Raw genomic sequence first — 15,605 nt, forward strand, 5'->3', positions numbered from 1 at the left:
GAGATCTGAGGTGGACAGGGTCAGCAACTTTAAATTCCTCAGTGACATAATTTCAGAGGGTCTGTCTGGGGTACAGCATCTAAGTGCATTTACAAAGAAAGGATGGCAGTGCCTCTACTTTCTTAGAAGTTTGTGAAGATTTGGCATGTCATCTAAAACTTTGACAAACTTCTATAGATGTGTATTGGAGAGTATATTGGTTGCATCACAGCCTGGTATGGAAACACCAATGCCTTTGCATGGAAAGGTCTACAGAAGTAGTAGATATGGCCCAGTCCATCATGGGTAAAGCCCTCCCCAACCACTGAGCACACCTACATGGAGTGCTGACACAGGAAAGCAACAGCATCCATCATCAGGGACCCCACCATCCAGATTATGATCTCTTCCGCACCACTGCCATCAGGAAGAAGCTACAGGAGACACAGGACCCACACCACCAGGTTCATTTAAGGTGAGATGGGTTAAGTTCAAAGAAGACGTAAGGGACAAGTTTTTAACACAGTGAGTGGTGGGTGCCTTAAATGCAATGCCCAGAGTGGTAGCCGAGGCAGATACTGTACATTAGGGACTCTTAAGAGATGCTGAGATAGGTGCATGAATGTGAGGAAAATGGAAGGATATGGACTTTGTGTAGGCAGAGAAGATTAATTTTGTTGGCCATTTGTTTACTGACTTAATTGATTTGGCACAATGTTGTGGGACTATGGGCTTTTCCTGTGCTGTCCTGTTCTATGTTCTTTGCTCTATATTATAAATAGAGGAGCCAAACAGACAGCAATAAAGATATGATGGAGATTCAGTTTTTGATCAGCGAACTAAGTTTAACCATATTGTCTCCTCAAAGTTATCATGTGGTGTGTTACTGTTTATCTTTTATGCTCTGCTAAGTGAGATGATTCTAGAGCTTGCCATTATTGTCTGTACTTAAATGTCTGAAATAAATATATAGTAAAAGCTGAATGTTAATCTCTTTGCATAAACTGGATTTTATTTCAGCATTTATCCATTATGCCTTGGTGATTTATTACATCATTTAGGTTAGTAGAGCTTTAGGCACACCGGCTTGATTTTACAGTGCCAGCGATCATTGATCGGGGTTCGATTCCTGCTGCATTCTCCCCTTAGCCGCATGGATTTCCTCCAGGTGTTCCTGTTTCCTCCCACACTCCAAAGATGTAGGGTTGGGGTTCGGGTTAGTGATTCGTGAGCAAGCTACGTTAGTGCCAGAAGCAAGGCGACACTTGCATAATGTGTTGGTCGTCGACGCAAAATGATGCATTTCACTGCATGTTTCAATGTACATGTGACAAATAAAGCTAATCTTTAAATATTTAATGTGTGTGGCTCAAAGAAGCCTTACTCTTATCAAGATTCAAGATTATTTAATGTCATTTCCAGTATGGAAGTATAAAGGAGAATTGAGTATTTGCACAAAAACACAATAAGATAAAGAAAATAATAATAAAAAGCATAATAAATATGAGTATGTAAATAGCTTATATAGCTAGATTGAGCGTATTTCCATGAAGTAGCGCTAGGCACAGGAGTGTCTGTACATAAGGTAACTGACAGGAAATGATAAAGTACTGGTGGGTGGGGGTGTGGAGGGGTGGCTTAGTGGGTGGAGGTGTTGATCAGCCTTACTGTTTGGGGAAAGTAACTGTTTTTGAGACTGGTGGTCCTGGCATGAATGCGACGTAGCCTCCTCTCTGATGGGAGTGGGACTAACAGTCCACGATCAGGGTGGTGGGGTCGTTCATGATAATGCTGGCTTTTCTCTGGCACCTTTCTGCATAGATCAAGTGCTTTGTTGGCCTCACTGCCACACATACCTGATGTTGGTGTCATGGGTGTAGCTGCCAGTCCATTCATATTCAAGGCTGCCATCTGCTGCATCTGTGCTGCTGCGAATGCTGCCATTGGGTTCAGGTAACCTCCCTGGGCCACGGACGCCATTATTGTTGCTTGCTGTTGCATCAACTATTGGAAAGAAAAGAGGAACTTCTCTTTATCTTTTTGCTTCATTAAAATCACTACTGAAGTCCTGCAGAAAAATGCAATTTATCCATATCATTGTACAGTAATTTTCAATTCATGGAAAGGATTTTGTGAGTTCATAAATGGATATCTTTTGCTCACACCATTTTGTTACAATGTAGTCTAAACTTTTCACTTAATAACCACTTTATTAGGCTCCTCGTGTGCCAAATAAAGTGGCCACTGAGTGTATGTTTGTGGTCTTCTGCTGCTGAAGGCCGCCACTTCGAGGTTCAATACGTAGTACTTTCAGAGATGCTCTTCCGCACACCACTGCTGTAATGCGTGGTTACTGTCGCCTTCCTGTCAGCTTGAACCAGCCTGGCCACTCTCCTCTGACCTCTCTCAATAAGAAGGCATTTTCTACTATATCTCTTTCAGACCCTACCAATAGACATTAACCAAAATCAACTCAATGAATGGAACAAGATGCTATCAAGATATATATGGCAAGCTGAAAGGTCTAGGGTTCATCTCAAAACTTTGCAATTAGCCAAGGAAAAGGGGGGATGGGGCCTAACTTCTCTTAGAGATTATTATTTTACAGCACAGTTGAGAGCTGTGATATGCTGGTGCAACCCATCATATGATGCTCAATGGAAAAACTTTGAGGAGAAGATACTTTCCATCCACAAACAGGCAATTTTGGATGATAACAACCTACAAAGTTACATAAATAATATTGACAACCCGTGGGTGAGATGGACTCTTAAAATATGGAAAACTATTATAAAAGAATATGAACTGGAGAGAGACATTGCAATTCTTAAATGGTGTGCATATGACTCGGATTTTACGCCGAATAAACTGAATGCTAGATTTAAGGGCTGGACAGCTAAAGGAGTAACAGCTATTTGCAATATAATGAAAGAAGGAACACTGTTCAGTTTTGAAATGCTCAAAGAGAAACACTTTTTAGAAAAACAAGACTTTTACCGGTACTTACAGATGCAACAGTATGTTAAGAGGACAGTTAAAGATGTAACCAAGGCAAGTACATGTCTGATAGAGCTATTTAGAAAAGCATATAATTCAGACAATGGTAGTAGAATTATTTCAAATGTGTATAAGGGTTTGTCAAATCTTAAAACACATTCGACTTCATACATTAAAACAAAATGGGAGAAGGAAGGAGGGATAATAATATCTGAGGAAGACTGGACAATAATATGGAGGTATCAATGGAAGTGTACCAGTTCACAGAAATGGAGCGAGTTCGGGTGGAAAAACTTGATAAGATATTTTATTATACTCTCTCAGAAATCCCATTATGATAGTAACACCCCTGTTTGCTGGAGAGATTGTGGAAATCAAAATGCAAACCATTATCATATTTTCTGTGATTGCCCCATTATCAAAGACTATTGGAGTGGGATACATAATGCCCTACAAGACATCCTTAAATGTGAAATACCCTTAGAGAGTAAGACCATATATTTTGGGTATATACCTCAAGAATAGTCGAAAAAAGATAAATATTTAATGAATGTACTGCTGGTGGCTGGTAAAAAGACCCTTATCAGGAAATGGTTATCACAGGAGAGCCCAACTTTAAAAGCATGGATGGAAATTACAATGGACATTTACAAAATGGAGAAGATAACAGCATCTGTTAATCATAAGTTGGAACAATTTTATTCATACTGGGAAAAATGGTTTCACTACATAACACCTCATAGGCCTGATTTTATTCTCACAAGTCAATGAATATGTTGTAAAAAAAAGATCACTCCCTACTCTGTACGTAGTTTTCTTCTTTCGATTGTTCTTTCTTTCCTCTCCTTACTATGTTTATACCTCAGATAAATATTACATGGAGATTTGTGACAAATATGACTATATGATATATATGTACAGTATCTGAAATACATCTTATGGAAATGTTTGTTTGATGATGAAATTCAATAAAAAAAATTACAAAAAAAAGGCATTTTCTCCCACAGAACTGCTGCTAACTGGATGGTTTTTGTTTCTTCCACTGTCCTCTGTAATCTCTAGAGACTGTTGTGCATGAAAATTCCTGGAGATCAGCAGTTTCTGAGAGACTCTAACCTCCCCATCTGGCACCAATAATCATTCCATGGACAAAGTCACTTAGAGCACATTTTTTCTTCATTCTTGATGTTTGGTCTGAACAACAAGAGAACCACCTGACCATGTCTGCATGCTTTTATGCATTAAGTTGCTGCCATATGATTGCCTGATTAGATATTTGCATTAAAGAGTGTACCTAATAAAGTGACCATTAAATGTAGATCTGAGTTTCCATATATAAACCTAAGGGATGTTTCTGATTGCGTCCACGGTATCCTGAAGTGGGAAGGTGAACAGCCAGAGGTCGTGGTACATATTGGGACCAATGACATAGTAGGAAAAGGAAGAGGTCCTGAAAACAGACTACAGGGAGTTAGGAAAGAAGCTAAGAAGCAGGACGACGAGGGTAGTAATCTCGGGATTACTGCCTGTGGCGCGCGTCAGTGAGTATAGGAATAGAGTGAGTTGGAGGATAAATGCCTGGCTGAGAGATTGGAGCAGGGACAGGGATTCAGATTCCTGCATCATTGGGACTTCTTTTGGGGCAGGCGTTACCTGTACAATAAGGACGGGTTGCACTTGAATCTGAGGGGGACCGATATCCTGGCAGGGTGGTTTGCTAAGGCTACTGGGGAGAGCTTAACCTAGAATTACTGGGGGGTGGGAACCAAACTGAAGAGATGGAGAAAGGGTGGTTGGCTCACAAATAGACAAAGCTTGTAGGCAGTGTGAGAGGGAGGGCAGGCAAGTGATAGAGAAGGGATACGCTCAGACTGATGGTTTGAGATGTGTCTATTTTAATGCAAGGAATATTATGAACAAAGAAGATGAGCTTACAGCTTGGATTGATACTTGGAGCTATGATGTGGCCATTACAGAGACTTAGATGGCTCAGGGGCAGGAATGGCTACCTAGAGTGCCAGGCTTTAGATGTTTCAGAAAGGACAGAGAGGTAGGCAAAAGAGGTGGGGGTGTGGCACTGCTGATCAGAGATCGTGTCAAGTCTGCAGAAAAGGAGGAAGCCATGGAGGGATTATCTACTGAGTCTCTGTGGGTGGAAGTTAGAAACAGGAAAGGGTCAATAACTCTACTGGGTGTGTTTTATAGACCACCCAATAGTAACAGGGACATCGGGGAGCAGATAGGGAGACAGATTCTGGAATGGTGCAATAATAACAGGGTTGTCGTGATGGGAGATTTTAATTTCCCTAATATTGATTGGCATCTCCCTAGATCAAGCAGTTTAGATGAGGTGCAGTTTGTTAGCTGTGTTCAGGAAGGTTTCCTGATGCAATATGTAGATAAGCTTACAAGAGCAGAGACTGTACTTGATCTGGTATTGGGAAATGAACCTGGTCAGGTGTCAGGTCTCTCAGTGGGAGAGAATTTTAGAGATAGTGATCACAATTCTATCTCCTTTACCATAGCACTGGAGAGGGATAGGAACAGACAAGTTAGGAAAGCATTTAATTGGAGTAAGGGGAAATATGAAGCTATCAGGCAGGAACTTGGAAGCATAAATTGGGAACAGATGTTCTCAGGGAAATGTACGGCAGAACTGTGGCAAATGTTCAGGGGATATTTGTGTGGAGTTCTGCATAGGTACGTTCCAATGAGACAGGGAAAGGATGGTAAGGTACAGAAACCGTTGTATACAAAGGCTGTTGAAAATCTTTTCAAGAAGAAAAGAAAAGCCTACAAAAGGTTAAAAAAAACTAGGTAATGGTAGAGATCTGGAAAATTATAAGGCTAGAAGGAAGGAGTTTAAGAATGAAATTAGGAGAGCCAGAAGGGGCCATGAGAAAGCATTGGCTAGCAGGATTAAGGAAAATCCCAAGGCATTCTACAAGTACGTGAAGAGCAAGAGGATAAGCCGTGAGAGAATAGGACCAATCATGTATGACAGTGGAAAAGTGTGTATGGAACTGGAAGAGATAGCGGAGGTACTTAATGAATAACTTGCTTCAGTATTTACTACGGAAAAAGACCTTGGCATTTGTAGGGATGACTTACAGAGGACTGAAAAGCTTGAGCATATAGACATTAATAAAGGGGATGTGCTGGAGCTTTTGGAAAGCATCAAGTTGGATACGTCACCGGGACTGGATGAGATATACCCAGGCTACTGTGGAAGGCGAGGGAGGAGATTGTTGAGCCTGTGGCGGTGATCTTTGAAGCATCAATGGAGATGGGAGAGGTTTCAGAGGATTAGAAGGTTGCAGGTGTTGTTCCCTTATTCAAGAAAGGGAGTAGAGATAGCCTAGGAGATTATTGACCAGTGAGTCTTACTTCAGTGGTTGGTATGTTGATGGAGAAGCTCCTGAGAGGCAGGATTTATGAACTTTTGGAGAGGCATAATATGATTAGGAATAGTCAGCATGGCTTTGTCAAAGGCAGGTCGTGCCTTACAAGCCTGATTGAATTTTCTGAGGATGTGACTGAACACATTGATGAAGGCAGAGCAGTAGATGTAGTGTATATACATTTCAGCAAGGCATTTGATAAGGTACCCCATGCAAGGCATATTGAGAAAGTAAGGAGGCATGAGAACCAAGGGGAGCTTGCTTTCTGGATCCAGAATAGACTTGCCCACAGAAGGTAAAGATTGGTTGTAGACAGTTCATATTCTGCATGGAGGTCTGTGACCAGTGGTGTGCCTCAGAGTTCTGTTCTGGGAACCCTTCTCTTCATGATTTTTATAAATGACCTGGATGAGGAAGTGGAGGGATGGGTTAGTAAATTTTCTGATGACAGAAAGGTTGGGAGTGTTGAGGATAGTGTGGAGGGCTGTCAGAGATTACAGCAAGACATTGATAGGATGCAAACTGAGCTGAGGAGTGGCAGATGGAGTTCAACCCAGATAAGTGTGAGGTGGTTCATTTTGGTAGGTCAAATATGATGGCAGAATATAGTATTAATGGTAAGACTCTTGGCAGTGTGGAGGATCAGAGGGATCTTGGGTCCGAATCCATAGAACACTCAAAGCTGCTGTACAGGTTGACTCTGTGGTTAAGAAGGCATACGGTGCATTGGCCTTCATCAATCATGGGATTGAGTTCAAGAGCCGAGAGGCAATGTTACAGCTATATAGGACCCTGGTCAGGCCCCACTTGGAGTACTATGCTCAGTTCTGGTCTCCTCACTACAGGAAGGATGTTGAAACTATTGAAAGGGTGCAGAGGAGATTTACAAGGATGTTGCCTGGATTGGGGAGCATGCCTTATGAGAATAGGTTGAGTGAACTCGGCCTTTTCTCATTGAAGCGATGGAGGATGAGAGGTGACCTGATAGAGGTGTATAAGATGATGAGAGGCATTGATCGTGCATTGATAGTCCTAGGGCTGAAATGGCTAACACGAGAGGGCACAGTTTTAAAGTGCTGGGTAGTAGGTACAGGGGAGATGTCAGGGGTAAGTTTTTTATGCAGAGAGTGGTGAGTGTGTGGAATGGGCTGCCAATGACAGTGGCGGAGGCAGATACAACAGGGACTTTTAATAGACTCTTGGATAGGTATATGGAGCTTCAAAAAATAGAGGGCTATGGGTAACCCTAGGTAATTTCTAAAGTACATGTTCAGCACAGCATTGTGGGCCAAAAGGCCTGTATTGTGCTGTAGGTTTTCTATGTTTCTATGCTTCTAGTACTATTTGGAATATAAGCATATTTTACAATAAACTGCAGCTTTTACAATTATAATGTAATAGGACAATATCTTGTGAGGAGTACTTAACAGTGGACACCTGTGAGTCTGTGGTGAGCTTTCAAAGTTTAGGCTAATGGTGAGGTATACATTATTATTTCATTGTATTGCATACATTTCATTTGAAGATGATTATTTCTTCATGTCGTATACATTTCATTAGAAGGAGATTCAAGGGCAGTATGGCTCTGTGTTGGGAAACGCTAAACAGTTGGATCGCACATTCAGCTTTTGTGCTATTCTTCTATTTTCTATTGGCATTCCAACAGATATCAAAGGTTTACTACCTGACCTGAGCGATAGCATGAACACATAATTCAGATGAGTTCTGAGAATAGGAATAGACCTTCCTTTCTGTGCATTATGCTACAATTAAAAAAATGAGGATCTCTTTCATATTTTATACAATTCTGGACCTGCCTTTGAAACCTTTACTTATTTCAGGTGATACATCTCTAGGACTCCCATAGTCCTCTTTAAAGATCAGTGAGCCAATTAAGTCTCATGGTCAGATCAGGGTTTGATTTGTAGTCAACCTTCAGATCTGATTCTTACTTAAAAAGCTTCCTTAATTGTTCAGAGAGAAAAAAAAAATTGGGAGCTGTTATAACTCATAGTGCAAATACTGGAAAGTCTTGTGAGGTCAGAAAGTCAGCAAGTATTATTTGGCTGTCATGGAGAAACAAAAAGGAATGACACATTGAACGATGTCCTCAAAGCTATGTAGTAAAGTTCTACAGTTGAGTACATGTAGTATAGTCTTTATCAATATATCATCTTAGAGCCGTATATTTTTTGGAGTTATTTGCAGATTACGTCCTGTAATATTGTACAGAATAATGCAGCTACACAGCACCCAACCCAGACCGAACATCAAGCACCAATTTGCCCCAATCCTGTCAACTCTTACGTGGGATCCCCTATTTGCTGCACGCTAGGGGAAATTTTCCATGGCTAGCCAACCAGCAAATCATTGGGATGTGGGAGGAAACCTGCAGGAGACTTACTTGGTCACAGAGAAAATGCACATTGTGAGACCTAATGTAAAATATAGGAACAGCCTGCCTGCATTTATTTCAGTTATACCCCTCATAATTTTGTATCACAAATCTGGGGTAAAATATCTTGGAATGTTGGAAATCAGAGCACCCTGGACTTCGCACTCAAAGTTCAATGGTTCAAAGTTCAAATTACATTTATTATCAAAGTATGTATACATTATACAACTTGAGATCCATCTCCTTAGTGGCAGCTATAAAATAAGAAACCCATAAGAACCCATTAAAAAATAGAAGACTGGCACAGTACCCAATGTGCAGAGAGAGAGAGAGAATAACAAATTGTGCAAGCAAAAAGCATTTAGAGCAAAAGTGAGTCCTCAGACATAAAGGCCGGAGCTCCTGGAGCAGGCCCACAGCCTCAGCCTCTGTTTAGCACAGAGCGGAGTAAATGTCACAGAACCTGCAGACACGGAGCCCAAGGCAGCCTCCGTTTAGCACAGAGCAGAGTAAATGTCACAGAACCTGCAGACACGGAGCCCAAGGCAGCAGGACCAGGCCCACAGCCTCAGTGCAGAGGGGTAAACGTCATAGAGCAGCAAGCAGAACCAGCCTGACTTTCGCCTCTGGTCCTGACACCCTGTCCTTTCGATCCATCCGGCCCGGCGTTTGAATTCTCCAAACATTAGGTTGTTCCTCACTCTGAGACCCAGGTCCTAGTGCATCGAAACGCCCTGGGCCACCACGTTTTGGCCTGTACCCACCCTTTCCAATTCAGCCTGGCACTTAGACTCGCTCTCCATTTGGGTGGACAGGCCCTGAATCTCCTCTGTTCCGACTTTTCTCCGCTCCACTCGCCCCAACTTCGTCTCGAACATGCCTCGACCTCGCCCCCAACTCCGCCTCACACTCACATGCTTCAACCCATGACTCAGCCTCACCTTTGCTCGCCTCTTCATTGCTTGCAGTGATCGTTTACCATAATCATTGACAGAAAAAATGTTATTAATTAAGCATTCAGTTGCATTTCTTGTTTTGTTAATGCCAGTAGGTTGTTCCTTGCCCTCAGCAGTGCCGTCTTGAGCCAGAAGTTCTCACGGGAAGAATGTACAAACTCCTTGCAGACAGTGCCAGGATTTTACTGGGAAATCCAGAACACTCTGAGCTGTAATAGTGTTAAACTAACGTTTGATAGTCTTTATTTATGTACAGATTTTGGTAAAATTCTATTGTATTTCCTTTTCCTGTAAATACCTGCAAGAAATGAACCACAAGCTTGTATATGGTAACACATGGTAACTTGGATAATAAATTTACTTTGAACTTTGATCTCCTGCTGAAGCTGCATTTGGTGACTTGACACCTTGGGAAATTCAGGCCCTAACTTTTTGTCGTTCAGTCAATTTTTTTTCCCCAACTCGTGTTTGCTGGAGATAATAATAATAAAATATAAAATGGATGAGCATTTAATGTAATTGAAGAGATAAAATCGATGAGGCTTGTCATTGGTAACCTTCTTGAAAATGTTTCTTGAACTAATGACAGGAAAGGCAAATCTGCACAAGAGTCACGATCATGATCATCTATAGAAGATGCAAATAAATTGGTAAGTCTGCAATGAGGTGAAGTGGATTGAAGGTGGTTGTGTGATGTGGGAGTCTGATTTAATCTGAGAGCACCAAAGCCGGTGATGTGTGACTCGTCTTCCTGAAGGCATCTGATAACAGCTTGAATTTGTATTGGGTGCAATATAAATCCAGCTATTACCGATGTTTTGAACCTCTTTAATGGCTTATAAATGAACTCCTCAGTAAGGCTGAAGTTACTGTGTGCAACAGGGAAAACACATATATAAAATTTGCTAATACACATTATTCTTAATGGCACCTGTATCCTCTGGAGAGGAAATCAGCTCAATGTACAGATCAGATGCTAATAATTTTTTTAACTTGCTAAGGGCTTGTTAGGAACCAATTAATGATGAACATGTAGATTTTCACATGGTTGAATTCCAGTTTTATGTGACAGCAATAACTAGGATAAGGGTCCCGCAGAGGCTGCAGAGAGAATTGGAAAATATTCCACCTGGAGCAAGGCATGAGGAATTGTAAAGAATTACTCTCACATGGCACAATGGGTGCATCAGCTAGTCTTAATTTGGTGAATACTTTAAGGAAACATATCCTTAGCTCTTCTGCCAAAATTATGTGGATCATAGAGTCATTAAGTTAAGCCTCATAAGTTCATGTGTTTAATCTACTCTTTGAAATGCATAACATCTGTCATGGTCAGATACCTCACTGCACAATGTGCTACCAAAATGGGGAGAGCACAGGTTTCTTTAGAAATTATTTTTATCCTTAGAACTAAATGACGATTTGTGCTTTTATTTGGTGCCTGCACTCAGAGGCCAATTTGAAATAATGTCAAAATTTCTTATTCCTTAGTGTTACCCTTACAACAATGGATCATAGCTGTTCACGCGCAACAGACCCTCTTCCAAACCTTCTCTGGTACTTCCTAACTCTTCCTCCATTACAACAACTGCATTAATGCTGCTTCCTGCACCCATGTGAAACTCAGCAATTGTGTCAACTTCCCCACTAACTTCCTCCCACTCCCAGTTTCACTCGGACCAGTTCTCTCCCTTTTTCTAGATCTCTGTCTCTATCTCAGGAGACAAACAATACACTTACTTTAACCTCACTGACGCAAATTAAATAGCACCCCTTCCCACCCTAACTCAGCCATGGGTGGTCTGTAGCCTGGCTGCGACAGGAGGGTTAGACATGGGGCTAGCCACCCATCCCGCAAAAACCCAGTGCTACAGCAATGTCAACAGAGTCTCCAAAGACCTCATCCCTGGGAGAGGAAGGAGACACGAAGAAGATGGGCTACAGCTGTGACTACTTGAAAGACTGGCCTAAGACAGAGGACTCTGGCAAATTACCGCCAGCGGCCTATGCCCCAGTAGAGGTGATAGTCATAAGTGAAAGTAAATAAGTCTTTGCAACCCTGACCCTTGTAAGGATGCTAAGTCTTTTTCCCAGTTTGTCCATTTCCACTGCACCTACTCTCAATACAGGGCCTTCCTTTCATTTTTCAAAAGAGATTCCCTCCTTTTTAAGGATGTATGGCTTCCCTTACATAGACGCTGTGGTCTATTCTCTTATTTCATGCTTCTCATAGTTCTGCAGTCACCCACCTCCCTCCAGACGGAGCAGAGATAGATTCCCCTTTGCTCTTTTCTTTCAGCTCTACATCTAGCACATTCCCTTTCATCATCTCCTCCAGCTGCAGTAAGATCTGAGCACAGGCCACATCTCTTCCCTTCTCCTTTTGGAGTTCCACAAGGACCACTCGCCCTGTGACTTTCTGGTCAGCCTGTCCTTGCCCACCCACCCCTCCCTGACCTCTGGCACTTTCCCCTGCAACATCCAGATATTGAAACTGCCCTTCCAGGTGAGGCAAAGATTTACTTGCACCTCCTTTGTCCTCATCTACTGCATTCAGTGCTCTTGATGTGGCCTCCTCCGTATCAGTAAGACCAAGCGTGGACTCGCCAACTGACTTGCAGGGTACTTCTGCTCTGTCTGCAATGGTCATCTTGATTCCTCCTTTAATTCAAACAATGATCTATCCATTCCTGTCCTTCAGCAGTGCCAGGGAGAGGCCCAACACCCGATACTCCTCCGGTCCTCCCATTTTTGCCCCTTTTCCAATACCCTCCCCTTCTGCCTTTCATCATCCATTTTCACCCCCATCCTTCTCCTGATTCTATGCACTTATGACCCATACATCAAGATGGCGCTGAGCTGCGGTCTCCATGGAGATCGTGGATGGACTTAATTGCTTTCTTAGGTTGGTGGGGATGGTTTTGGGGACAGAGTGGGAAGTTAGGTGTCAGGTTAGGTTTGAAAGACAGGGATGAGGGGGAATTAGAGATCAGGTCAGCGTCTAGACCTCCGCTCCATATTCAAAGGCCAGTGACACAGATGTGGGATATCTTTGCTTAATTGCCAGGCCAGCAGAACAGTGAGGATGAGGGCTGTGGGTGGTGGCACCCTGGTCAATGAATCAAGGGCAGGTTCCGGAGTTCCATGAAGGCCGATGACATCCATCCTGCCCCCAATTTCACTTGGACAAGTTCTGACACTTAAACCTCTCTGTCTCCCTCGTAGGAGACACACTAGAAAGCACATCTCAGAATCAGAATTGAAATCCACTTGATTATCATTGACAGTATGTTCTGAAATCTGTTGTTTTGCGACAGCAGTATAATGCGAGACATAAAAAACTATGTTACAATAAAGAGAGAGAGAAGGGGACAGGGGAGGGAGAGAAAGAGAGTGCACGAGAGGGGGGAGAGAGAGAGTGAGAGAGGGGAGAGAGAGAAAGTGAGAGGGGAGGAGTGGAGAGAGAGCAAGAGGGGAGAGAGAGAAGGTGAGAGAGGGAGGAGGAGAGAGAGAGATAGAGAGACAGAGAGAATGGGGCTTGTTTTGCTGTTGCTGTTTCGTTGGTTGTTGTGTTCCGCCAAACATTGCGGGCATGTTGCATGTTGCATGTTATGTTTGTGGTGGAATGTGCGGTGACACTTGTTAGGTTGTGTTGGTTTTTAACACAAACATCACTTTTCTCTGTATGTTTCGATGTACTTGTGATAAATTAATGAACCTAACACATTATACCCACCTACACCATCACATCTGACTCTGGTTCCACCTGCCATTCACCTCTCCCCTAATGGCTCCCATTGTCACTTCCATACATGTTTTTTTTGCATGACTATTTTGTTTTTTGCTTGCTATTTTGAATGTGCTGCATATGTTTTGCACCGTGGCCCCAGAGGAACGCTGTTTCATTCAGCCGAATTCAGGTATGTTTGAATTGAAATTAAACTTGAATTTCATTTGATTTGTATTTGAATCCTTACTTTTCAGATTGCAGCACTGGTAGCCTCTGTGTTCCTGCTGACTACCCTCCAGCAATCCCATCTGTCTTTTTCTCTCATACTCCATCCATCAAACCCATCGCTACTCTTCCCCTACCTGGTTCAATTTGCCCATCATCCTTCACCCTTCCTGGGTCCACCAATCACCTCCCTGTCTAACCACTCCCCCTCTCCACTCTTAGTAACAGTGCAGGGTTTTGACCAGTAACATTGACAGTTCCTCTCCCCTCTCCCCACAGATGCTGCTCAGCCTGCCGAATATCTCCAGCAGATTCTTTGTTGATCCAGATTCCAGCATCTGTAGTCTGCTGTGCCTCCATTATAACTTTGTACCATTTCATTCTGTACAAATATTCCAGCCATGTTTGCTGCTCAGATGGTGGGCTTCCCTCCTGTCAATTTCATATGTAACAAGTCTCCAGCATTTATACTCTTTCTCCCTGATGGTAGACATTGAGGTAGAAGAAGCTACATGCTTTCGGAAGCCATTTTACAAAATGATGCTCTCTTGAGATTGGAAACAAAGAGAGAATAAAAGGCCTGTGCCAATACTTTGCCTCCCATGAACAAAGGATAATTTTTGCTCTACTTTCCCTTATCCACTCATACCAACCTAAGATGATTGAATTTGCAGTTCGCCCTCACCACAGAGGATCAATTGTAGCCATTGGGCAAATCCTGACAACACATTGTGAACGGTGAACATGTCACTGGGTATATTTAAGGCAGAGGTTGATATGTTTTTCATTAGTAAGGGCATTGTCAGATCTCTATAATTTTCGATCCCTGGGTTCTTTTAGGTGTTCAGGAGTGAGTGAGAAACTTTGGTTCACAGACGTTTATTTTGAAGTTGAAACAATCATACAGAGCATTTGAAACTAAGAGAAGAGCTGAGAAGCAAAACAGATCCAGTGAAAAGAAGAAAAGATTCAATAAAGTGATGGCGCCTTTGAACAATCTATCACCTTTATACTTAAGATAACAGAAAATTCCTTTGATAACAATTAGCCAATTAAAAAAAATAATAAATAGATGTATGTAGCTGTTATACTACCTTCTGCCAGTAAGTGGGGATGAATCTCATATTGTGAAAAATACACGAGCTTGTTAAAGATACAAGTTGTTAAAAATACAAATTATGTCAGTAAGAAAAACTATGATTAAAACCTCCAGTCTTGCATTAATTCAAGTAATATCTTATAAAACGTATAAAAAACAACCTATTCCAACAGCATCAGATATTATGAGGAAAAGGCAGGAGAATGGGTTGGTTGGGAAAATAGATCAGCTATGACTGAACACCAGAGCACTTGATGTTCTAAGATTATTAATTATCAAGACCTTTAAGTATCCTCATGGAGCTTCGTCTCCAGCCACTGTTGCAGGTCTCAGACTGGGCCTTCTCACAGAAGACTGCAACCTCAAAACTTATTTGCAACATACTGCTTTTCTTTTTAGCAATGGAGAATCATTTCTGCCTACCCTGATGTGAAGCACTCTCTGCTCCATTGAGCACATCTACACAGAGTGATGTTGCAGGAAAGCAGCATCCATCATCAGGGACCCCCATCACCCAGGTCATGCTGCCATCATACAGAACATAGGACCATAAGATATAGGAGCAGAATTAGTCATTTGATCCATTGAGTATGATCCACCATTTTATCATGGCTGATCCATTTCCTGCTCAGCCCCAATCTCCTACTTTCTCCACATACCCTTTGATGCCCTGACTAACAAGAAGCTATCAAACTCTGCCTTAAATATACCCAATGACTTGGCCTCCACAACCACCTGTGGGAGCAAATTCCACAGATTCATCACTCTCTGGCTACAGAAATTCTTCCTCCCCTCTGTTCTAACTGAATGACCCTCACGAACC

At 42.2% G+C, this 15,605-nt stretch overlaps 1 protein-coding gene across 1 annotated transcript in view; it reads right to left on the minus strand.

Annotated features, from left to right (window-relative positions):
* The window catches only part of celf4 (CUGBP, Elav-like family member 4), a 1,368,200-nt gene that overhangs the window by 160,595 nt on the left and 1,192,000 nt on the right, over positions 1-15,605 (minus strand). The window contains exon 7 of the mRNA XM_072252349.1: positions 1,836-1,983. Coding sequence (XP_072108450.1) covers positions 1,836-1,983 — 148 coding nt within the window. The remainder of the gene's footprint in view (positions 1-1,835; positions 1,984-15,605) is intronic.

This window comes from Mobula birostris, chromosome 3 (assembly GCF_030028105.1).
Source record: "Mobula birostris isolate sMobBir1 chromosome 3, sMobBir1.hap1, whole genome shotgun sequence".
NCBI classification, from domain to species: domain Eukaryota; kingdom Metazoa; phylum Chordata; class Chondrichthyes; order Myliobatiformes; family Myliobatidae; genus Mobula; species Mobula birostris.